General features: G+C 43.1%; 2 protein-coding genes and 1 long non-coding RNA gene across 7 annotated transcripts in view; 2 read left to right on the forward strand and 1 right to left on the reverse strand.

Moving 5' to 3' along the window:
- mtmr4 (myotubularin related protein 4) overlaps window positions 1–12,660 on the forward strand; it is a 38,193-nt gene extending 25,533 nt beyond the window's left edge. For all 5 annotated transcript variants that reach the window (XM_018691877.2, XM_018691878.2, XM_051078411.1 and 2 more), the window contains 15 exons: window positions 487–569; window positions 1,075–1,241; window positions 1,368–1,464; window positions 3,169–3,282; window positions 3,409–3,608; window positions 4,461–4,589; window positions 5,053–5,164; window positions 5,673–5,868; window positions 6,026–6,211; window positions 6,513–6,683; window positions 7,051–7,205; window positions 7,411–8,893; window positions 9,053–9,163; window positions 9,345–9,433; window positions 10,801–12,660. In XM_018691877.2, coding sequence (XP_018547393.1) covers window positions 487–569; window positions 1,075–1,241; window positions 1,368–1,464; window positions 3,169–3,282; window positions 3,409–3,608; window positions 4,461–4,589; window positions 5,053–5,164; window positions 5,673–5,868; window positions 6,026–6,211; window positions 6,513–6,683; window positions 7,051–7,205; window positions 7,411–8,893; window positions 9,053–9,163; window positions 9,345–9,433; window positions 10,801–10,978 — 3,471 coding nt within the window. In that variant the 3' untranslated portion in view covers window positions 10,979–12,660. The remainder of the gene's footprint in view (window positions 1–486; window positions 570–1,074; window positions 1,242–1,367; window positions 1,465–3,168; window positions 3,283–3,408; window positions 3,609–4,460; window positions 4,590–5,052; window positions 5,165–5,672; window positions 5,869–6,025; window positions 6,212–6,512; window positions 6,684–7,050; window positions 7,206–7,410; window positions 8,894–9,052; window positions 9,164–9,344; window positions 9,434–10,800) is intronic.
- Window positions 12,661–15,803: 3,143 nt separating this feature from the next.
- LOC108893412 (uncharacterized) lies at window positions 15,804–16,898 on the reverse strand. Its single transcript, XR_001962658.2, has 3 exons — window positions 16,556–16,898; window positions 16,330–16,442; window positions 15,804–15,944 (listed from the first exon to the last, which is right to left on the reverse strand). It is a non-coding gene; the product is annotated as an uncharacterized LOC108893412 (long non-coding RNA).
- On the forward strand, window positions 15,823–24,671 carry ca4a (carbonic anhydrase IV a). The gene is made up of 8 exons (XM_018691410.2): window positions 15,823–15,961; window positions 19,826–19,870; window positions 20,808–20,972; window positions 21,061–21,206; window positions 21,794–21,886; window positions 21,987–22,053; window positions 22,137–22,300; window positions 22,785–24,671. Exons 1-8 carry the CDS (start codon window positions 15,898–15,900, stop codon window positions 22,962–22,964), a joined length of 924 nt encoding a protein of 307 aa, XP_018546926.1. The 5' UTR covers window positions 15,823–15,897; the 3' UTR covers window positions 22,965–24,671.
- The last annotated feature ends 1,011 nt before the right edge of the window (window positions 24,672–25,682 follow it).

Below are 25,682 nucleotides of genomic sequence, written 5' to 3' on the forward strand. Positions count from 1 at the left end.
TGAAAGCACCCTGCTAAAGGATTGTGGTGCAATGTGTTGGCTGACCTTGAGACTTAAAATACTGGCACTGTTTTCTGCCATATGACTTGAAATAGTTGTTATTTTCCCATTCATACACAGTGCACATCAGTACCTTGTTGTTTAAAGTTTTTTCCAAAAGTGAAGTTGCATGGGGGATTTTGCAAATCTTGGCAGTGCCTTCATTAACACCTCAGTTCACGCTGTATCGCTTAAAAGCTTAGAAAGCAGAACCGACATTCCTGTGAACAAAAGCAGGTTTATAGCTGTTGTTTGGTATAATAACAGACGTCTAGACACAAAATTAAAATACTGCAGAGGCCTTCCTCTCCTCTACAGTGAGCTTAACTCTATGTGTATCTAGCCTGGACTCAGTCTGTACTAGACCAGAGGGTGGTAACCTCTTTGCAGATGTGCTGTCGGCTCTGATAGTGGGCCATCACACATGCTCTCCGTCTCCCCCTACAGGTGCCTCTCAGGCTGATAGAGAGTGTGGAGAGCAGAGATATGTTCCAGCTGCACATCATCTGCAAAGACTCCAAAGTTGTCAGGTAAGGAGAGCAAGTCACTCTCACACATCATATTAACCCTTTAGACAGGTTGAAGCCATCGTTAATCCAGAGTAAATATAGTGCAGTGCTTTGGCTCTCATTCAAATGACTAAAAGTTCAATTTGGTCTGGTCTTAAAAAGTCATTTTATATTACACAATGCCACACTTAATTCTAAAAAATATTTTAAGGTGTTAAAATGAACAGATTTCCTGTGTTGTTCAGCTTTAAAAACAGTTTCTAGAAAAACAGACAAATGTCTGCTTTTATTTCAAAACAGACTGAAATTCTCATCTCTTTGCAGACATCTGTAAAGTTCAAAACTACTCTCAGCAGCAGTAGTGCCAGCAGCATGTTGGTTCCTCATCATTAAATAGCCATATCATTACCCCTGTTTAAAGGCTGGAAAAACACTGAACAGCTGAAGAAAGTAGTTCTGCGTGAAGTTGTAAGGAGATGTTTTGTTCTCACTAACCTTTCTCATTTTCACACTGGCTCCACCACAGATGCCACTTTGCAACATTTAAGCTGTGCCAGGAGTGGGTCAAGCGTCTCAACCGGGCCATAGCTCACCCGTCCCGGCTGGAGGACCTGTTCGCCCTGGCGTACCATGCGTGGTGTCTGGGAGGCAGTGCTGACGATGAGGACCAACACGTTCATCTCTGTCGCCCAGGTCCACACACACACAACAATCAAGACTCAACATGACACAGAAGACATAAATGCGCCTCTAGGATTGTGTACTTTGTATTGTTGTTCCTAAAATAATTTCCTCCTTCCACACTCTGTGTGTGAGCAGGTGATCACGTGCGTCAGAGAATGGAAATGGAGGTCAAGAGGATGGGCTTCGATACACAGAACATCTGGAGAGTGTCAGACATAAACTGCAACTACAAGTATGTTACATATACCTATAAATAGCATGACACTTCTGTCTTAGCAGATAGCTACACAATGCCCCAACTGTAAGGAGTCATGATAGATGTTTAGAAGGTGAATGGTGAGTGACGGTGTTTCAAAGAGCTTTTTGAAAGCTGTGACAGAGAGTAGGCCCAGGATCAGGCAGGAATGTATCCACAGTGTTGCCAAAGTGAACAGATTGTGAGAGAAACAGCTTGTGTGTCTGTGTCTGTGTGTGTGTGTGTGTGTGTGTGTGTGTGTGTGTGTCTGTGTTTGTGTTTGTGTTTGTGTTGGCACATCTCTGCACTTTTTGTCAGAACTCTGTTGAGAAGTGGGACTTCTGAATTTGTGCTGAATTACAGTTACTTTTGGGGGGATACAAGAGTTGACTCTGAAATGTTTGTGTTTTGTTCACAGGGGACAGAAACTGTATTCAGTTTAGAGTTTTTCAAACTGTGAGGTGTGCTTTTCCAGGGGGACAAAGGAGAGTTAAAGTAGGGGCACAAAGGGAGAAATGTGAGGCAAAATTACTGCAGTATTACTATCTCTGATGTCTGTCACAAGTCCATATATCCACATAGAAATCACAGATAAAACCTTGTAACTCAAGAGCTTGCCAAAGAATCATCAGGTTTTTAAGTCTTTTGTAGTATTGGATTAATCCAGTGATAGTTACCAGTACATCCGTGGGTAAACTGCAAATAGGAACTGTTGATAGCTAACTCAGCATACTGGCATGGTGCTACTTTGCCAAAATGTGAGCAAATATTCCCTACCAAAACAGGGCTCTTGGAGTTGTAGTTCCAAAACATAGAGCATGATTAAACGGAGCCAGGAAGACAGTGCAGTTGACTCAGTTAGTCAATTCTAAACCCCTGGCATAGATTCACAGTAGTGAGGGTAGATTCCAGTGGTTACCTACAGTCACAGCTACAATGCATCAAGATGTGTCAGAACACCCACAAAAACTTCTCAAACCACTTCCACTTCTGCCTCATCTGACCTTTTAGGCCGGCAACAATCTCACCAAGCCCAGTCCAAAACACACACACAAATAATGTTGTAGTACTCACTCAAGTGGAAATAATGCAATGTACCCTGTTCGTGTATTCACATACCTGTGTATCAGACTTTTGCGTCTCCTTTGCTGTCTGGGTAAATAAATGCTACAAAAAAAGGTCAGTCTACTCGGAGGGCCCAAGAGAGCGCATCCTGCTGAGGGAGACAGACACACCGGACAACTGGCTAATTAAACAAGCCGCAGCCTGCTGAGGCCCATGACTCAGCACAGTATTTCACTTTCCTACTCTCTTACACACACACAAACACACACACACACAAACCTACACACACTCATGCAGTCTCTGTCTCCCCTCCCTCCTTAGACTGTCAGCAGGTGAATAGCAATTGAAGAAAGTATCATGAGAGACCAGAGACAGATGGAGATGGGCAGTAGCACATTGTCATTTGTTGTCTGCTGGAGCTGAGAGTTAGTGATGCAGCAGTGACCCTGAAAACCAGAACGTTTGTCTCAGATCTGAGAATGTGTTTGCTGCACATCAAAGTGCTGTTCTGTCTAGTTTTTCTCATTAAAATACTCTTGTCGCTTGCAACAGTTATGTGACTGTATAATGCAGCATTATGAACTGCATTTAATCCTCCTCCAGTAGCATCATGTCTGTCGTCCTTCCTGTCCACAGGCTGTGCTCCAGTTACCCGCAGAAGCTCCTGGTTCCAATATGGATCACAGACAAGGAGCTGGAGAGTGTGGCTTCCTTCAGATCCTGGAAGAGGATCCCTGTGGTGGTCTATAGGTAGGTTCACTGGCACACAAGTAATATACACATATTTTCTCCTGCTTTCTCAAGAACATTTTAGTTTTTGATATTTAAATCTGTACTCGCCTGTTGACGCTACAACCAGTAATTATCTAATTCCAGACACCAGAAGAACGGGGCAGTGATTGCCCGCTGCAGCCAGCCTGAGATCAGCTGGTGGGGCTGGAGGAACACAGACGATGAGTACCTGGTGACATCCATTGCCAAGGCATGTCAAATGGACGCTGGAGCCAAGGGCACCTGTGGAACACCAGCCTGCAGACAACGCGGGGAAGCTCCCGACTCCTCGGACAGTGATTTTGGTAAAGCTGTTGTGCTCGTTATTTGTCAAAATGTCACTATAACTCAGTGGGAAGAAAATAATATCCATTATTTACAATTTCATTACCACCAGATATGATATGATGCTAAACATAAGCGCCAAGCAATACAACTTTTTCAATAATCCTGCATACATTGGAGTTCAGAAAATGCATTGTCAACAATTTACACAGCAGTAGATTAACTAGCATTAAACTATGCTTCTACCTCCTGAGTTGTTTACATGCTCCAATTTAAGAGGAAATACATGCAGTTTCCATTTATGTGAATTCATTATATTCAGACTCATACAGCTGAAGAAATGTTAGTAGATTGTAAGTAGGGCATCTGCCAGGAAAAAACAGAAAACATCTTTGCATCTTTTTCAAACTCTGTTTTCTTTTTGTTTGTTTTTTTTTAAATTTTTCTATTTTTAAAACATGATGCCACATGTCAAATTACAAAGAACATTTACCGAGTGAAGCACATGTCTCAAAGGGGCTTTAACACCATTACTGGGTGCACAACAGCAGGCTGCAAAGTGAGTGGCAGCCCAGCACCCCGAGTGCCAAGAGAAGTAGTTCATTTGCAGCCTCAGAGTAATTACCTGTCTTTCTCCGTGGTAGCTGTTGTAAGCTGTTCACTTGTGATCGTTACCAATAGCAACAATGTGGTTGTGTCATCAAGAGGAGTTATTGATTTTCAGTAGTCAGTTTCTGTTAATCATGTTCCTGGCACTTCTGGTTCCTCCCTCTCCTTTCACACTTTGTTTCTCTTCCACAGTTCGATTCACACAACACCGTCCTCTCATAACAATAAAATCTCCTCTCTGTCCTCCCACCTGTGTCCTCCAGACTCCTCTCTGACAGGCGGCTCTGGCTGCGATGACAACACTGTGCCACAGAAGCTACTGATTCTGGATGCTCGCTCATATACTGCTGCAGTGGCTAACCGTGCCAAGGGCGGAGGCTGTGAATGTGAAGGTTAGTGTGGGCAAACATTTTGAAAGTCCTCAACAATTCAGCCAATCTACATTTAGATTTTTTTACCACCCTTTCATTTTTCACAGCATTAATAATACATTTTGTAAACCACAGCAGGAGGGAGAAAAAAAACACAGCGATAAACCCACTGCATGCACGGCATTGGTGGAGACCAAAGCAAAGCTCAAAGGAGAGATGTTAGATTGTAGTGATTAATGTATTTAATGTGAATGTCTAATTTGACATGATATTCAGTAAAGAAAAGAGAAATGATTACTGCCACTTGTGACTGTACACAGTTGGCTGCTGACTGCTAAGGTATACCTATGAAAATGTAAATGATTATTAAGACTATGATTTTTGCATCTACACAAACACAATTGATGCATTTGTGTCTTAGAAGCTAAGCGTTGTTTATGTCTGATGACCTTCATCTGAGTTGTTTATGTTTGTTTGTGTTTAGAGTACTACCCCAACTGTGAGGTGATGTTCATGGGAATGGCCAACATCCATGCCATTCGGAACAGCTTCCAGGCTCTGAGGGCCGTCTGCAGTCAGATCCCAGATCCAGGAAAGTAAGTCGATCTGTTTGACCTTTCTCTCTCCGAGCAGCTCTGCCCTCGTTTGCAGCCCCCCCCCCCCCTTTTTTTCCAGCGCCATTTATAATGGCTTCACCCCCACTGTAAGGTAACACCACACAGAGATGGGAACACCGCCACAGTTCCGTCCCGCTCCTGCTGGGCTGGCCAGCTGTCTGTACACACTGACAGTGGATACGTGTGTGTCATGTGTTTCCGTTGGTTCCGGTGTTTACATCTGTGACTGTGTGACTGCTAAATGTACAGTATATATGTCAACTCGGCTGCTGTGACATCACCACATGCTATTTTGTGGTTTGTTGTTACTCTGACATGTGTAATGATGCAGGGAGGCCTCCAGAGATGGAGGTCAGGGTAAACCCTACAAGCCTGATAGCCCAGGATGACTTAACCCTGAGTAACCCAAGCTGATGTATGTATACAGTATCTAGGCTCCATGTACTATATAGATACCTGTGTAATCAACCCCCTCTTGTGCTTCCAGCTGGCTTTCAGCGCTGGAGAGCACCCGTTGGCTGCAGCACCTGTCTGTCATGTTGAAGGCCGCCACCCTGGTGTGTTCAGCAGTGGAGAGGGAAGGCCGTCCTGTCCTGGTGCACTGTTCAGACGGGTGGGACCGCACACCCCAGATCATAGCCCTTGCCAAGATCCTACTGGACCCCTACTACAGAACATTAGAAGTAAGAGTCTGCACAGTTTGGGTTTTTGTATATAGGGGTTTAAGTATTTTTGGTCTCAACTGCATGTAGACACATTGTTTTAAATGTAGTATTAAGCCTAGTGTTCGTTGCACTGTAATATTATTACATTCAGTGCTGACTAGTGTATCATCCACAGGGTTTCCAGGTGCTTGTAGAGACTGAGTGGTTGGACTATGGCCATAAGTTTGGGGACCGCTGTGGCCACCAGGAGAATGCTGACGATGTGAGCGAGCAGTGTCCCGTCTTCCTGCAGTGGCTGGACTGTGTTCACCAGCTGCTCAAACAGTTCCCCTGCCTGTTTGAGTTCAACGAGGCCTTCCTGGTGGGTGGTCATACTTTTTACTTCTCTCTGTCTTTCTGATAATTATTATATACATTTTCTTGTGACTATTTCACCAATAAACCTCAAAAGTGGGAGACATTTTGCGAGGCATAACAGGAAACCATGAAAAAGTTAACTTTTATATCATAAATAAGTTTTTTTCATACCATTTAGTCCTTTAGCTGCCAAACAGAGCTGAGATCCAAAGCTAAAATTTTCAGTTAGTGATAATCAGATCACAAAGAATGTAAATTGTTGTTATAAAAGACCTGACTTCATGTTCCGTCTTCCTCGTGACCAGGTCAAGTTGGTGCAGCATACGTACTCGTGTCTTTACGGCACATTTCTGTGTAACAACGCTCGCGAGAGGGAGGCAAGGAACATCTACAAACGTACCTGCTCTGTCTGGTCCCTGCTTCGCACAGGAAACAAGAACTTCCAGAACTTCCTCTACATCCCCAGTCATGATATGGTACCTACCAGCTTTTACAGTATTATTCATGCCTTTGTAGTAGAGCTGCCAAGGGAATAGTGGTGTTTTAAGACTATAGCATAAATAAGCAGGTCTCTAGTCTCATTTGATCCTGATCATAAGTGGCTTGATTAATGATTCATAGTGTGACTCCAATTTAAACTTTAATTTCCAAACTGTGTTTTAGATCAAAGATTTAAAGCATAATATTAAATTTGTCCCACTTTCTTTGCCACCCTGTCTGGTCCACACTGTCTAAGAAAAGCATACATGTGAGCGTAATGCACCACCCACAGCAGTGATTGAGCACTAGGCACCATCATTACTGACCTTCTAAGATAGTCCTCATCACTTGTTTGTCTGCCAGGTGCTGCAGCCAGTCTGCCACACTCGGGCATTACAGCTGTGGACAGCTGTGTACCTGCCCACCTCCTCCCCCTGCACCGCTGTGGATGATTCTATGGAGCTCTACCTCCCCCCAAGCGTCACCGGAGACGAACTCACCTCCCGTTCCCTGGACAGGTACGTTGTTGTTTTACGTGCGTCTGATCTGTTAATCAGTGTCTGTACTTACTGTTCTTGGCAGTCCCTGAGCAGAGATTTATTTTAATTAAAAAATCACGTGATAGATCAGACTGGATCAGACTGCCCTCTACAGTCCCAAGCAGAGAATTGTGTGTGTGCTGCACATGGAAAAAATAAATCCTTTTGTATTTCTGATTTCCAGACTTCCCAAGACCCGCTCCATGGACAACCTGCTGACAGCTTTTGAGAACGGGGTGCCCCTGACACGTACATCCAGCGACCCCAATCTCAACAAGCACTGCCAGGAGGGTCGCTCTGCCCTGGAACCCTCACCTGCCATGGAAGAAACCTCTGCAGACAGCTCTGACGAGGTCATACCTGACACTGGACCAGACAGCGCTGAGGGGGAACCTCTAGATCAGAGTCCTGCCAAGACCCCAGAGGATGTCCCAGGTGCAGAGAGCTGTGAAGACACACTGGAGAAGCCCTGCCTCACCACACAGCCCCTGCCCTCTCTGCCCCTTCCTCCTGTCCCTCTCAGGAAGGATGTCGCACTCGCTCACACTCCGTTCCCCACTCCTGTACTCCAACAGGCTTTGCCTCAGATCACAAACCCTCCACTCCCACCACCGCCACTGGAGGCCAAGAGCCCCGATAGGACTGCTGAGAGCACCACATCACCCTCTCATAAATCAGAGCCGTGCTTACCTCTCCCCTGCAAAGGCACCCAACTTGCAGCCACCACACCCATCTCACTGCTTAACGGTCACATTGACAGCCAAGCAAACGGCCTTCCAGAATCTGCAGGCCTGCTGGCTCTGAAGCAGCTAACACCACTCCTTCCTATGGAGGACTCCACGGAGACTCTCACTGATGAGGGAGAGCTTCCTCTTGCCCTGCCTCCCACAGTGAGCCAGGATCTTACCCAGGATCTGAACAGCGAGGAGCAGGCTGAGCCACAGCCCCAGGTTCAACCTCAGAGGGAGAAAGAGGACACAAGGACAGATGCAGTGAAAGGAAGAGAGCGTGTGCTAACAGTTGCAGCAGCTCCTGTAGACTCCACCCAGGTAGCTGCTCGCCATCTGATCTCCCAGAGCCAGCTCTCAGACCTGTCTCTGCTCGGCTCCCACTGGGAGAGCGTCCAGGGTCTGGTCCAGTCTGCCTGCAGCAGCGCCAGTCACTCTGGCATCAGCCGGGCCTTGCAGCCCAACACTTACCAGAGCCGCCGGCTTGCCAGTAAGCTGCTCCGCTCCCAGGGCTTCGCCATCGCCAATGGGTCCCAGTGCTGCCGGAGGGAGGCTCTGTGTTGTCCCAGCAGCCCCCTGCAGCCTGGCTGGCTGGCTGCTGCCAGGAGTGCAGGCTACATCGGCCTGTGTGGCCCTGCTGCTGCCGCCGCTGCCCTCAACAGCTACTCCCTGGCAGGCCATCAGCTCCTGCCAGTGTCCTACTCCTCACCCTCTGCTTCAAGCTCCCCTCCCCCACCCCAGGCCCCAGCTTACCTCGATGATGACGGGCTGCCGGTGCCCATGGACGCCGTGCAGCAGAGACTGCGGCAGATTGAGGCAGGTTACAAGCAGGAGGTGGAGGTGCTGCGGCAGCAGGTGCGACAGCTGCAGATGAGGCTTGAGAGTAAACAGTACAGCACCCCTCCCTCAGAGCCAGACATTGACTACGAGGATGACATTGTGAGTACTTTTATCAGTGATTATATTAATGCCAGACAGCCAGTGCCAGAAGCCTTTTTCTGTTTTTAGTGTATAAATATTTACTTTTATCTCCAGAAGTGTCCTCTCTCCTCTTACTCCTGTCTGTCCTCTGATCTCACCCTCTCCTCTCCGTTTCAGACGTGTCTGCGGGAGTCAGACAACAGCAATGAAGAGGATTCTCTGTCCACCCACAGTGAGGACCGTCTGTCAGAGGGCAGCTGGGATCGAGTGGAGCGCAAGGACACAGAGGTCAGCATCCATTAGAGCCTTAATGACACTCCAATATAGACTCTGTCTCCATTCCCTCACCCTCTTATCTCCCCCTCACCTGTATAGTTGGGAGCACCCCTTATTACCACACACTGTTCTGAGAGAGATGTCTGTGTCTGTGTCTGTGTGTGTGTGTGTGTGTGTGTGTGTGTGTGTGTAGGTCACGAGGTGGGTGCCTGACCACATGGCCTCCCATTGTTTCAACTGTGACTGTGAGTTCTGGATAGCCAAGAGACGTCACCACTGCAGGTGGGGTTCACTATGGTTTTCTTACATTAATAAACACAGAACACAATGACACTTAAAATGTCACGTCCTCACAAATGATAAAGGTACTGGAGAAACGGTGTGGGTGTTAAATATCAAAGAATTTATTTTGGTTCAGTCACAAACACAGTGACTGTGGAGCTAATATGCACCATTGGAGACCTCTCAAGCAGCATATTTTTTGTACGTTTGTCTTAAGGAGGAAAATGTCCCAACTTAGCTTTAGCTTAACTAAATTGTTAAGCACAAATCTTCCTTGTGATTCATGGCTGACTAGTAAGGATGCAGGACAGTCCCTTACACACTGAGAATAGCTGAGGCATGGTGAGTCACTTAGTTGTTAAAATACCATTTGCTTGTCATCAGCACAATTTTGCCAAAGTGCCAGCCTGTGTTTCAGAGACACTTAGCTTTGTATTATCAAGGCAATAAACCAGGCTTTGGTTTCTGCCCATGCTTTCAACATCAAAGGCTCTTGGTTAACAAGAGAATTATTTATATGCTCCACTGAGAAACTGAGACAGTTTTCCCAAATTAGAAAAAGGAATGAATATCCAGACAGAGCAGCACTCTGAAAGTACAAGGGATGGACAAAACATAATGAGTAGTAGATACTACTATATACCTAACCATTTGAAACACACAGCAGATGTAAAGTTAAATTAAAATATCAAATAGTATCAGGTTATAATAGTAACTGGCTGTTAACTGTATTTAAACAGTGACCTCAGCAGCCACTGCCTGGAAACAATTGTGCCAACAGTCTCTGTCAGGGATGACGACATCACTGTCACATGCCAGAAATCTCAGCTGAGAGCTGGAATGCACAACTACACTGATACTGAGATTAAGGATATACAGTATGTTCTGCACCAGGATGACAGTAAAGCTGTTGTGCCAAGAACTGTCATAAAACAGGAGTAACAGATAAAGCCATACAACTGTTAAAGCACATAAATCATTTTATACCATTTTCACTTCAGAGGCTGTTTATACCTGTTTGAGTGGTACTGCTGGCCTTTCTGCTCTAACTGATTTAATAACGTCTGTCTGCTTGGCTAGCACTAATATACATTTTATACTGCAATATATTACCATAATTATACAGTATACCATACATATTAGATTCCTATTTTATTTTATTGATAGATTTATATTTAATTTAATCTATTTTAGATGTTGCAGATAACTTGACCTTTTACTTGCACTTGTCTCTCACCTACCTCATTTGTGTTTGTGATTTATGTGAAGTGGCGGCTGAAACGCTACAGTTTCCCTCTGGGATTAATAAAGTATTCTATCCATCTATCTGATATTATGTGAACTCTCTGTGTGCTCTCTGTGCTTAGGAACTGTGGCAATGTGTTCTGTAAAGACTGCTGTCATCTGAAGCTGCCCATCCCAGACCAGCAGCTGTATGACCCCGTGCTGGTCTGCAACACCTGCCACGACCTGCTCCTGGAGTCCCGCACGCGCGAGATCCGCAGCCAGCAGCTCAAGAAGGCCATCGCCACAGCCTCCAGCTGAGAGACGCGTCGTGTAGCCTGGTCTGCCTCGGCTCTGTCCTGCTCGTTTTGGACCGACGAGCCGAGCGCCCCGTTGTAACCCCAACCTGCTGTGGTTTTGGCTGCAGGAGAGGGGGGTGGATATGAGGAGGAATTGTTACTCTTTGGGAGGCTCAGTTTGCACTGTGAGACTGTCTGAGAGGCAGTGAAGAGGGAAACAAAGGTCTGAGATGGAGGTGTGTCAGCAGGGGAGGTTTTCCTACAGAACAAACCCCTTCTGTTCAAAGACATTTTCAGCCTGGAGCGCTGCAGCGTCCTGCTGCCTCCGCACAGCTCGGTCCTCTAGCGGTGCCCTGTCTGAGACACATCTCCAACCTGTACACCCCCAGCAGAGCCCACCCACCTTTAGTACCAAACACCTGCACCCTCCTTACAGACACTGTCTCGCACTTAAGAGGACAATCGCTCACCCTTCCATGTGTCGGGGACTCTAAAGCCTTTACCTGTAATATTGGAGGCTTTCAACTTCAAAAGAAAGGAATTGCTGCTACAGTATTTAAAAGTCTAATTTTGTATTCTTATTTTGTGCACTACTAGCTGTTGTGTATTTGAGGGAATTTGAGACCAAACTTGAGCAAAAGGGAGAAATCTGCTGTTTACTTTGCCATCGCATCTTTTTTCTTAGAGCCTGAATGTAATATGTAATGGGTAACTGGATCGAGTTTATGTTCTTGTGCATTTGGTGGGTTGTATATGTGTTCATTGCTGCAATGTGTTTTCAAAATTATGTATATGCACAGTCAATGTGGTTCTGTCTTTATCAATGCTTTTCTCCAGTATAACCATGTTGCAACATTAGACGTTCTGGGGGGATGCGTATGGACAGACTGATGCTGCAATGCTGTGTGTTTTTGTGGGACGTGTGCTTGATATGTCAAGAGGAAGAGGAACATAATGATGCTGGTAGACTGCAGATTTCTGTAATGTCTTCTTGTGATGAGAGGAAAAAGTCATTTGAAGGTACTGTTGGTATTCTATGATGTGACAGAGGGAATTTCCTCAAGGTTTTTCTGCTGAGATGCTTGAGAATGAATGGCTTAATGTCCACATAAAGCTTGATGTCCATCTGACTGACGACGACTCCTCAGCTTGCTAACTGGCAGTAAAGACTGCTCGGGAAAAGACTGAACAAAGTGCTTGGAGTTTCTTGTTCTGTTTAGGGGGGGTTTGGCCACAGTCCCCTTTAAAAATGTGTTTGTGTCTACTGGTTGTTCCTTGAGACAATAGTGCCATATTTTGTTTTGTCTATTTTTAAAGCCTTTTTCTTTTCTTATGGATGGCAGCAGGTTTCTAATTGGCCACCTCTCTGTATGTTTTAATGGTACAGATAGTTAGCTGCTTAATAACACTGAGGCAACTAAAGATTAACAAATGGTCCAGTTTGATAATGAGGCTAACAATTTCAACAGATGATCGGGTGTCACTGAATTAGTTAACCTGTGTGGTTATCCATCATCTAATATTTGGGATTTTATCACAAGGTGTTCATGAAGTCAGAATCTTTAAGAGGAGCTCAGAAATGTAACATACATAGTTATCTGATCCGTAGTGGTGGCTAAAACCTGTCACTTAATGAATAATTGTTGTAAAGAAATGCACTGTAAAAGTTAAATCCCATGGGTTAAAATAAAAGATTATATCATGGATCTGTTTCTCAGCCTGTTTAATTACTTGTAACTACAGAAAAGTAGTTAACGCATGTGAATTATTTTGTCTCATCACAAGGATCCAAGTGTTCACTGTGAGAAGACGGAGACGTTGAGACTTTGTCAGACAACGTGTAGAAATCAGCTGATACACTGATAAAAGGCTTGGTCACACTGTAAATGATGTGGTGAATGATAGAAGGTGAAGTGGATGAAAGAAAGAGAAAAAACCTTGAACTGCCCAACAGATCAAGAACCTCCATCGAGACGAGAACAAAGAGTAACAAACTGTACAGTGCTGAAGTACCAGAAGAGGTGAACATGTCTACAAAGACTGTTCATTTGATGTGCATGTAAACACCCTAAAATGACAAAATCTGCCACACTTCAAACACTTCAGCACTGTGTCTTTGGATACTCTGCATGTACAAAAAGATGATGAATGTCACCACAGACAAATACAAGATGGACCAGTGGTGAGATGAAGACGATTATAAACCATGGTTTTGTCTCTCATATCTTTTTATTATGTCATGATGATTTTAGGTTGTGAACTATTTGGATGAGCAGCCTGCACATCAGAGAAGGAAAGTAAAATATACATTTACTCAAGTAATGCAAAATTACAGTTTATATAATTTACTCATGTATTTCTGCTTTATTTAAGTATTTCAGTTTTATGCTACTTTATGCTTTTAGTCCACTACATAAGAAATACTTTTACTGCACCTGTTACAGGTTGAAATTGGGTTTAAAACGTATAATGAGAATCTTTAAATAAAGGATCTGAACACATCCTCCAGCTGAGAAACATGAATTTCTTCCATTTGTCCACTAGATGGCGCTTTTCCATCAAGAGAAGCACATGGCAGGATGCAACAAGACCAGCGCATTCAGCCAATCAAACCTAGAGGTTGTTGCATCATTTCATTGATGAGTTACTCAATTTCCCCTGTTCTATGGTAAAGAGTGAGTATTTCCTCCCTAACATGAATCAACAGTCATTTCCTTTAGGGAATGGTGTTAAAGGTGACATTGATTTAGGAAGATACGTGTGGGTGGAAGTGAAACCCCACGTGTGCTATGTTGTGTTATACATCATGTTTTATGTTTTCCCCTAGTTCCCCCCTCACCCCTACCACACACACACAAACCCACTCACAAAGTCCATATGAAGACAAGACTTGAATATACCGTCATGTCCCGCTGCAGAGTTTCATGCTGGCAAGAGTCCTCAAGAAGAGCAACTCAAGCTAATTCATGTTTTTTTAGGAAAAACTCCTCCCAGTGTCTTTGACTTTACTCACTCAGCCTGATCAATAATTCAGACTGAGGGTATTCTAGGTTTCCAACCACTGAATGAAAATAAAGGTGACAGCTTGAACTTTTCTGTGGAAAACTTGACGGGAGATGTTGAGATTTTTTTTGCAAAGCTTTGCACTGACTGGACAGGTTTTCTGAACAATGTGAATTGGGCCGGAAAATAAACCTTTTTAAAGATTTTACCTGATGTCTTCTTTTAGATGAAGCTCTCAGGTGGTAGTGTGTGTGTGTGTGTGGTGGTGGTGGTGGTGGGTGGGGTTCTCATGCTGTTAAAACCCACAAAACTTTATTTTGAATTTTTGTGCAGACCCCACATTTTCCTACAAGACGCCAAAACGTCGGACTACATTTTGGGAAAATATGTATAAAATGCAGGTGGAAAGTCACTAAGTAAATTTACTCAAGTACTTCAGTACTTTTCTATTCTTTTCAACTTATTTCTTCACTTTTTCTTTACATTCAGTTATTTTTCATACACAAATTTCATGAAATGAGAGTCCAGTTCCCTCTGGCATCCAGCTGTCCTTTAGTTAGAAAACTGTGCTGTGAACTGCAACTTAAAGTTCCAGTGTCACAAGACTTGGTCAATAATGCAGATTCTCATTAATCAAATGTCCATCATTCACTGATATCCAGTCAAATATTAAGTGGTTTATGATTCTGACAGTTACTGTGACACACACCCCTGTAATATTCCTGTAATATTTCCTGTATCCTTCCAGTGAAACATTTGGTGGTTTACGTTACTGTGACACGCTGAGCTGAATCAGTGTCTGCACACACGTTTTAAATTTTTCACTGAAAATGATCAGTTTTACCTAAATCAGCAGAGTCAATCTTTTCGCCCTCTCTGCTCTAAACTTCAGTGGTCATCACTGGAATATTTCTTGTAACATGATGTATTATTATAGATTAAATTACCAAACAAACCAAACCAATTAGTTACAATCAGCTCCACATGCACCAACAATGACATTAAAGCGCCTCTTATAAATCAGTGCTAATGACCCAATAAAATTCTAATATATCACTGACAGAGACCAGTCAGCATGATGAACACTTTTCATTTTGATATTTTCAGCACATTATGACACTTCAATGAATCAAACTTTATTTGTATAGCACCTTTAGCACAGGTTAGTGTAATTCAAAATGATTTACAGATGACTGACAAGTTGAACTATCTAAGACTAGTACCTCTGTGTGTACTATTTTGAATACAGGAGTATTAATTGTAACTGAGCTTATATTGTGCTACTTTTACTCAAATAATTTGCATGCCTTTTCCACCACTGACAAAACCATGTACCAGACATTTAGAGCTCCATCTGATTAAAAGGCGCAGCCATTACAAAAAAAAAAAAAAAAAAAAAAAAAAAACATTGAGCTTTGGATTTGAATATTTCTGGAACAAGCTGATACAAACTGTATGTGAAATGCAGTGATTTTTCTGACCTTATATTTAAAGGAACAGGGGCACTGATGCTCTGAGTCTAACAATAATATTTCTCTGTCTTCACAGTTAATCCTGAGGGCCACCTTGGATTACCTATGGAGCAATCAGCTGCTCGCATTGATGATTAACCGCCTCTGATTTCCCCCCATCGCCACAGCTACCTCTCAAATCATCAGGAAATGTTTGCCTATCGACACCATGACAGTAATGATTGCATTAGATTTGGCTCCTGCACACCAGGAGCCCATTGATACAGGCCCCCACCTCCCCTGATTGGAGCTCTTATCAGTGGAGAGTTTTATTGGAGGCGATGCCCGAAGGGGGAGGGGCCACTCTTTCTTTCCTGTCGGGGTATGCTGATAGATAAGTATAAGACCCCCTGCAAGAATGCGATCAGATCGGTAAAAAACAAGTCCTTGTGTTGTCTTCACTCGGTCGAAGCAGAGACGCTCTAAGATGCAGCCGCTCATCCTGCCCGTTCTCCTGGCATCTCTCTGGACTGTCTGCACAAGAGCTGGAGGTGAGTGTCTTTTCATTCATAACTGAATGTTTCAAAAATGATCTATTAACATTTGCTTTATTTTCTCTTGCCTACGTACAAATCCCAAATACACAAATAATGTGAAAGAAACGGGATAATAATTAATAGAGTAAAGAGATATTTGTTTTCTATCTGGAATTTGTTTTGTTTTTTTGTTTTTTTATTCTGCAAGATTTTGGCAGAATATGTTTTTTTTTTATGTTTATTAAATATTTCTGATCAGAATTTGTGAGGTTATTTTACATAGAAGCGTGCAATTGATACATTATTAATATCTGTATTAATCATTCATGTAAGATATTAGATTCATTTCAACACTAAACAGTAAATATGGAATAAATGAATACATCAGAGGGCTTCTCAGTGAGACCAGCAGGGTGAAGTTTCTTTTAGTTTCTTAGCTGTTTTTTCCAACCGTCCCGGTCACTTTATTCGATTAGAAAGTTGATATCCCGAGAATCTAAAAGGACACAAATCCCAGCATAGAGGGGGAAAGAGAGAAAAACTGAGTCATTAAAGAGCCACGGATGAAAACGAGGCTCTCCCCGCCACCAAAACAGCGCCAAAACATACCTGCCCCGTCCACCACCACACTGATGTGATGTGATGTGTGTTGTGTGTCCGATCTGTACCTTGCGCTCACACCACCGAGCTCCCCGCTGAAGGGCACGAGCGGGATGCACAGATCCTGTATCATCTGAGCCAAACAGGACTGAAGCAGGCAGATCACACCGAGCTGAGATTCACTCCGAGCCTCTGTGTTTCGGACTCTCTCTCTCTCTCTCTCTCTCTCTCTCTCTCTCTCTCTCTCTCCGTCCCTCCCCCTCTCGTGCACCTGCTCAGATCCACGCTCAGCCAATGACGGACGTCTGCGTGCTAGTTGCCGCAGAGAGGCGCGTCAAGCTGCGCAGCGCCAATGTCTCCAAATTCACAGCGCTGATACTGAGGCGTTAATTTCACAGAAAGAGCTCCGAGGTTTGGCACCAAGACTCTAATGGAGTAAATTAGCTGCAGCTGAGTAAATAACAAGGCTAATTTGATCCGTGCGGTCAGTTGTTAGTCAGAGGTTAACGAATGCGCATTGAGAGGAAATTTCACCAAAGCTCCTCTGAATTGTGTTTCGCATAAATTCCATTGGAATCTTTTCTGTTTGTCTCTAATGTGATCATGCAGTGTTTGGCTTTGTGATTAGTTTCTTTATGGCAGCAGGATTGTTGTGAAGTCCAATTAAGCTCTTAAAGAGACAAATACGTTCATCTAGAAAGAACAGAGCAGAACAAATGAAGGTTAAAATAGTTTGATCGTAGCCCATCTGTTCGGAGGGACGATGCAACTGAACTCTCCTAATGTAGTGAAAAGCTCTAAAATGTACCAGTACCGTCACTCAAGTATAATGTGTATGTGGCATTCAGGAGTAAGTTACTGTCTAATTTTTCCTCTCTGAGATAAAGCACCAATCACACAGAGACTCCATAAACTGTAAGAGACGCTCAGGTGGCTCTTTATTGTGTTGGATGCGCCGTTACAATCAGCGCTGAGCAGGAGGAGGAGGAGGAGGAGGCGCCTGCAGCCTGTGTGGAGCAGTTGCAGCGCGCTGTCTGAGTAGTTGTCAGCATATTTCTTGCTAAGGAGCCGCAGCTGGACACAGCTGGATAGAAGTTTTCTAGCAGCAGTGTGCATGAGAGAAAACGTTGAGGAACAGCAGCCTGGTGGTCAAATCTTCTATTCTGTATGTTGTTATTGCAATGGCCCGAAACTAATGAAACTAATCCTGGTTTTGTTGTGGGTCCTGAATCTGTCTCTCAACGCCCAGTCTCAGAGTTGGACTGTTTCGGCACATAACCGAGGTGCAGCTGCTGGCAAAGCATGGCACAGTCCCGATCTGCCCTCTGATCCGTGTTTCGTGTGTGTGCGTGTGTGTGTGAAACGCGGGGTCTGCAGCGCACGCGCTTTCGCTGCCTTTTGTTTTAATCCTCGACAGTTTCCTCAGTTCGCTCTCTGGAAGAGCTCTCAGATCCATTGAAACCCATTCATATTGTTCATTTTGCTGCGCGCCGCAACAAAGATCAAAGCCGAGAGTCGATTGGTCAAGAACTGTGCGGACAGAAATCTGATTGGCTGAGATGAGTACAAGCGACTGTGAGCCATAAAAATATATATTCCTACACACAAACAGTTATGGGGGAGGCTTTGGTTATTCACTCAAGTAAAACTGACGTTACCACACTATAAATATACTCCTTCACAAATAAACTTCTGGCACTGAAAATATTACTGTGGTATTATTCAAAAAATGAAGTATTATTAGCCAAGTGTGCTTAAAGTATCCAAAGTAAAAGTGTAGAACAATGGCTCCTGTTATTGTTACACTTTTATATATATTAACATATTATAATTTCTGTTGATACTGTTGTAGTTGGAAGTTACTTTTAATTACACTGGTTGAATCTGTAACAGTTTAAGCTCATCACATGATTTGTATGGAAAAAAATCTATAGCTAGCAAACAAATGCAGAGTGAAAAGCACAATGTTTTCTCTCTAGATTTTTAAGTGGCATAAAATGGAAACACTTAAGTAAAGTACAAGTACTTTAAATATGTACTTATGGTGAGTACGGTACTCAAGTAATTGTATTTAGTTACTTTCCATCACTTATAGACAAAACATGAACAAACATTAATTGTGTAACATTAAATCTTTAATTTGAGGGATTTTGGTAAGTGACTACTACAAGTATATCTCATGTCAAGGTTGTGACTAATGAGTGACAAGCTTCATTATCACAGATGTAAGTGATACATCTTGTTTTTGGAGGACTCACACAGCTGTGGTCCTGGATGTTCATTTGATCAGGCTGATTTTAGCTGTGGCCTCCATGCAGATTTCTTAGGACAGTGACACACTTACCATCCAAGCTGTAAGACCTTCCAAGCAGAAGTGAGCAAAGGTTTGAAATGAATCCTAATCCTTTCATACCCTCAGCGTCAGACTTCAGCGACAGAGTAATTAGATTTTCTATTCATTCTTTTTTATCATTATTATTCTGCTTGTTCACATTCCAGTCACACACATGCAACAAAAGCTTTGTTAGTAAATAAATACAAACAAAAAAATTGTGGCTTTATTTACTGGGAGCAGTATGATGGCACCAGTGAATACAATCTGAACCCCGCCCAAATGTTTGCCCCCCTGCTTCGTTTATTTTCAGTACCCATTATCATTCCAGAGCAGGAGGAAAAGGCTTACCACATGGCAAAGAAACCAAGCAGTGACTTCCTTCACAAACACCAGGAGAAGCCCTCATACAATTCTAATAACAGAGTGGGAGACCCTCCCCATATTTTTTCAATGGTATGTGTATTTTTCATAAATATTTGATTTGAGAGATAGCTGCAGATATTTGTCTCTGAGTACGGGGTGGAAACATGCAAACCAATTGTGAAATATTAATAAACCCTCAGACAAACATGTGAGAACGGGGCCTCACTGATGCAAAAGATTGGCTCTCTGTTTATTCTGATAGCACGGAAAGATAAAGCACAAACGCCAACTTTTTGTGAAAAGGAAGACAGTTCCTGTGTATTAAGGGGGTTTTTGTACGGTTAGGAATAACAGTTGACTTAAAACATTAGGAGAACAATTAACTGTTTGCAGTACGGAAAAAAGGAAACTATTAATAAAATGGCACATTTGTAAATGTACATAAAATATAGCTGGACAGTTGCCAGTCACACAATCAAGTGTGTGTGTTTATGTTCTTTTCATTATTTGTAAGCCTGTGAGTACCTTGTTTGTATGGAAACACTGTCTTGACAAAATCAATTTTCTTTTCTGTGTTTCAGACTGGTGTTATCAGTCCCAGTTCACCTGTGATCATCAGTGCAATGGTAAGCTTATTTATATACAGGGGGATGACTTTTTTTTTTTTTTTTTTTGAAGGCAAACAACAAAGTGCTTCACAAAAGACATAAGATTTTAAGTGTACTAACACATGTAATTAAGATTAATATAAGGAGCAATTTACAAGATGAAATTAAAAGAAAAAAAGAACAAAGTTTAAAAAAAAAAAGAACAGAATTTAAAAAATAGAAAATAGAACTCTAAAATAATGTGTTTTAAGGAGGAGATTTAATTTAAATAATAAAGAGATATCTTACCTGATCTCCTCAGGCAGGTTATTTTGTAAATGTTCTGAAGATGTAAAATTGATGGTTTTGGACAGCAAAGTTAATATTGAGGTTAATGTTTGAGGAGAATGACCCTGAGTGTGAGGAAATTTGGAAAACCAACTGAGGAGTCTGAACCTGTGATAATAGCTTTTGATTTACTGCAGAATAACTAAAGGAAGGTGTAAGAAACCCAGCTTTGAATCTCTGTACAACTGACCTGTAGTTTGCTCAGTTGGATCATGTTGCTGGGATCAAAGAACATGTTGACCTGAGAATCATCTGCATGAAAATATAACCTGATCTGACGCTTTTGAAATATTTGACCAAAATGTAATGTTTGCATGAAGAACTGTAAAAGACCGAGGACTGACCCCTGTGGTACTCCAAGAATTTACAGTCCCCTGTAGTCTCTCTCAGAGTGACAGCAATATAAGCAGTTTACTTACCCAGTACTTAGGACATTCAATAAACATCAAGCTGCTGTCTGACTTAGGTCAGGATTGGGTGATTACTGTTCTGTGGTCAGATTTAGCAAACGTATTGGCTTAGTAGCAAAGTAAAACCTAGAAGTAAGATAAGTTTCAGCCTAAAACCAGACTGAAATTTGTTGAAGAGGCTGTTTCTTGTTCAGTACTGGTGTGTTTGTTTGTTTTAGGACCAGACAAGTGGAACCACGCCAACAGCAACTGTGGAGGAAAATACCAGTCGCCCATCAACATCGTTACCAGAAAGACATTGACAGATGAGCGTCTGACTCCTTTCCAGTTCAACAACTACCAGCAGATCTTCAGAGGCACAATCAAGAACAACGGCCACACAGGTGAGTATATTCTCCCTGAAACATTGAATCACCACTGGTGCTCTGAAGCTGTTGTTTGAACTCTGTGTCTGATGTGTGTGTCCTCCAGTTGTGGTTGGAGTTCCTCATCTCAGCACCATCTCAGGTGGAGGCCTGCCATCCACCTACAAGGCTGTACAGTTCCACCTTCACTGGGGCAAGAATGGAGGGCCTGGCTCCGAACACACCATCGATGGGGAGCAGTATCCCATGGAGGTATCTTAAACTTACAAAGCACACACGAAAAGACCAAAACCAGCATGTTGGTCTCATCTCTCAAAACTTTCTGACTTCTTTCAGTAACAACTTGTTCCCACTGAGGACATGAATATTTAAAAACAATATCAACAAAACAGCTGAGCACTGTAGGTTTAGGAAATGTTACCTGAACATTTGTAAGTAGTGTATTTGTTGGGGACAATTTTCAGCAGCGGATTTGACACATTAGTGAGTATTTATGGCAGAAGGACTGACTCAAAACAAACATGTTCACTATAATGAAAGAACATGTCAACTTGTGCAACATAGTGGCTCATTGATGTGTTTTTGGGCAACAATGAAGCCCTATTGCACAGACAAGCTGTATCAGGTTTTGGATTCTCAGACAATGCTTGTGTATTGATGGTTTAGGTCTTTTCATTGAATTTGTTGACTGTTGGACTGTTTAAGCATCATTTGTTATCATTCAAGGCTCCAAGACATGTTTTGATAAAGACGTGCTTAACTTAAACATTTTATACACATTTTGTTAAAAAAAAGAAATAACTTGAAACCTTATAACATGGCTAAAATATCATCTACAGCTGCACATTGTTCACATGAAGAGCCAATACAATGATTTGACAACAGCACTAGCCGACCAAGAGGGAGTTGCGGTCCTTGGGTTTTTCTACGAGGTAACCATTTTTAATCCTGTATTGCTGAAATCAAACTAACAGCACTATTACACAACAGACCTCAGGTTGAACACTGAAATGTATTTCTCTCCATTTTCAGAAATCCAACAGTGCAAACCGAAAGTACGACCCCATCATCAATTCTCTGCGAAGCATCAAAGCTACAAGTAGGTAGTTTAATATAACCAACTAAAAACATGGCTGCACAGCATTGTTGCTAAAGTTTCATCTGTGACTTCTCTGTTTTCAGATACCAACACTTCTCTGCTTAGCATCTCCCTGACACAGCTGATCCCATCTGAGCAGAATCTGACCGCCTACTACCGCTACAAGGGCTCTCTGACCACCCCTGGGTGCACTGAGGCTGTGATTTGGACTTTGTTTGAGAATCCCATCCCTCTGAGCATGGATCAGGTGAGGATGAAAGAACAGAAAATGTAAAGGAATCCAAGTGAATTGTGTGGCTTCTTTTGGTTGCAAAGGCACAGTCTCAAAAACTTAAAACCATAACCATCAAACCAATTTTCCTTAAAAGAGTGGATGGAGTACTCAGATTGTGTAATTAGATAAAATAACCAGTACAACTAAAATTACTCCATTACAAAAGCCCTGCATTCAAAATTGAAAACTTCATCTGTAAAATAAGCACTAATTATGCCATATTAATGTTGTAGAGTACAAAATGTACAAGTACTTATACTTACTTACTTACTTACTACTTATATTATAATTAACAACCGTACATGATCAAATGTACTGAGTTACATTCCACTACTGTTCTTGAATGTACAAGCGTTCACAAAAACATTACATTCACAGACTCAGTGAAATGTCAAACCTCGATGATCTCTTTCCAGAAACCGGAGCCTGATATTTGTGTTATCTTGTCTTCCCCCAGCTGCGGGTGTTCTCTGAGCTCAAGTTCCACGATGGAAATCCAATGGTGGAGACTTTCAGGCCGGTCCAGCCCCTTAACGGCCGGCAGGTGTTCCGATCAGGAAGCGCGGTCATCCTGGCCAGCTCCGCCCTCCTCATCGCCACCATTGCCACGGCCTTGGGACTGTCCCAACCCAACTAAAAAGCGAGGTATCCTGTGCTGCACTGCAACGCCCATGAACACAATAAGTTCTGTATCACTCTTCAGCTGAACCCCGGTTTGTTAACTTCATCATTGCATGGTTGCTAAGATGATCGACCACATCGCAGTGCAGGCGTGGTGTTCTTCCCTTATGACACAAATGACAAAGGCGTTCAAGAGATGCTTTACGAAAGGTGCTGTAAGGGTTTGATGAGCATTCATGCATGCATAGAGAAGAAGTAAGTCTTATTTCAACATTATGAATGTGCCATAAAGCAGGTTACCAAGCAGTGACAGCTCAATTCAACACCAGACCCTTTAGTCATGCCCTAATTTTTCACAGCATCATTTTATAAACACCAGTGCGCACACACACACACATCACACGTCCTCGTACACTTTAGGCCTCATCCACCTTGTCCAATGTCAGGTAAATTTAGTCTCTGCTAATGTCATTGTGAGTTGCTGATGGCCTGTGCTCTGAGCGCCATTGCCAGCCCCATGACCTGGCATGTGGTGTGTTGTTCTCAAAGGGGCATGTGAACGGCATGGAGCTATTAATAGCAGAACTGAGTCATAATAACAAGCTCCATTTCAAAGCCAGCGGTCAAAGGAGTCAGCAGTTTGGCTTTTCTTTCAAAGTCCAGGAGCTCGCAGCGCGGCCATCAGGTGAACCCCTCACAGCCACTTAGTCAGCAGTTGGTTTGGAAGAGGCGGGGGTGGGAGGAGTAGGGAGGTCTTACCTTTCTCTGCGGGAATCCAGTGTCAGGAAATTCCATGATGAACAACTGTGTGCTGTTCTGAGTGCAGAGCTGCAGTCTCTCTCCTCCCAGAGCCAGAGACTGACACCTGAGACACAAAGATAAAGCTTCAAAGATCCTAATGCTAATGCTAACAGAGGATCACAAAGTGGGTGACAGCTCAGGGAAGAGGGAGCATCTGCAGCGTGAGGAGACAGCAATACTTCTGTAAACCAACCAGCGTTAGAAAAGTGTCACTTCTCTTTTCAAACCCAGCAGCATTATTTTCATGCATCTCACAAGCGCTCGCATGAATCCGCATGTCTTGATGTTCCAGTTTATTATGAGCTACATGTACACACAGCTGCTGGAGTGAAGCTGCACACACTAAACCGTGCTTGCCAAATTCATACACACACCTCAGTCACTCCATTTCCCATTGTTGACCCGCAAAGTTCAGTGAGCTTATCTTGAGAACATGTGACTGTGTTCATGGCTTGTATTACAGGGTCTCGGATGCACTGAATGTTATCGACTGTGAATTACACCCCACTGAGTTCTCACTCATTTATTCAGGAGAACTCGTCATGTATTCTAGTGAGAGATCTGTGCAATTTTCCAGCAAGATTTATTGTGATGATCGAGCAAGGAAACTGTATATTTTCCATTGTTTCATAAGGCATCAAGTTATATTTCTATGCTGTGTCATTGTACACATGTATTTATGTACTGAATGTGTATATTGATATGAAACGCACAGTTATTGTTATTTATGTATTGCAAAGTTTATATAGTACTGAATGCATATATGAAGCATCAAGTTGTTCATGACCAATCAAGTTTACTTATGTTACTTATGATGTTCAAGTGTATGAGATTGTCAGATTGTTGTAATGTTTGAAAATGTCATAAATAATATGGAGAATGTGTTCCAACTGAACAATAAACTACTTCCATGCCTTTTTAATGACATGTCTCCTCTGCTCCCACAGGCACAACTCAGGCTATTTGAACCAGTGATCAAAACAGTGTTTAGCCCCAGTATCAGTCATGCCCCCCTCGTTCTACGCTGTGAAAAGTGATATTAGAATACACTCTGTTGGCTCTGTTGCTTGTCTGCTAGCTCATGCACACAGATGAGCTTCTCACTTTCCTGTCCGATTCTCCTTCAGTCTGTCAGGAGAGCCGAGACAAAGCTCAGGGATCTCAGTCCTTTAATCCTTTTCTAATTGACTTCTTCTTGATGTTATAGAGGTTGTTCTTTGGCCAGAGTTCACTAACACACACACACGCGCACACATAACCGAAGAGGAGAATGTTGTCTCATACACAGCTCACTATCAAAGCTACCAGAGAAGTAACACAAACACACAAAAATGTATGAGACAACCCAGCCTCTGAAACAGATTGCAGGTGCTTTTTCAAACGTCTTCCCCTCGCAAGTTATTTTACATGCCCCTGCCCCCGTCTTTTGCACCCCTCTGAGCCCTCACCCCCTCGTCATTAAGGAATCAAAAGGCTTATTGTGATGGACAGGCTTAGAAGACAGCAGCCTCTCACAGAGACATGCATGGAGAGGGACAGAGACTACACACAAAAGCTTGAATGAAAGCCTCTCGTTCATCCTCCTTTCTTGGGCTACTATTGCTTCATCAGTTAAGCATCAGGGGGGACTGGGGGAGATCAAGGGATGGATGCTTAATATCTGGCAGTGGTACCTTGGTCCCTCTAGCCGATAGACAGCGCCCATACAACCTCACTAACTCCTAAATCTCCCCTCAGACCCCCCCTGTCCCTGGGGTCTCTGGGACAAAGGGCACCATTCTCTCTAGGAGAAACCAGAGGCATCCTCATATTGAATGTGACCCTCCCTGAAACACACAGTGCAGCCCATCAGATAGCAAGCTGCAGTTAAAGGTCACTGGGCCACTCTTTGTCCATGTGGGCAAGAGAAAAACAAACAGTGTCACCTTTACTG

Source organism: Lates calcarifer, linkage group LG20 (assembly GCF_001640805.2).
Source record: "Lates calcarifer isolate ASB-BC8 linkage group LG20, TLL_Latcal_v3, whole genome shotgun sequence".
Classification (NCBI taxonomy): Eukaryota; Metazoa; Chordata; class Actinopteri; family Centropomidae; genus Lates; species Lates calcarifer.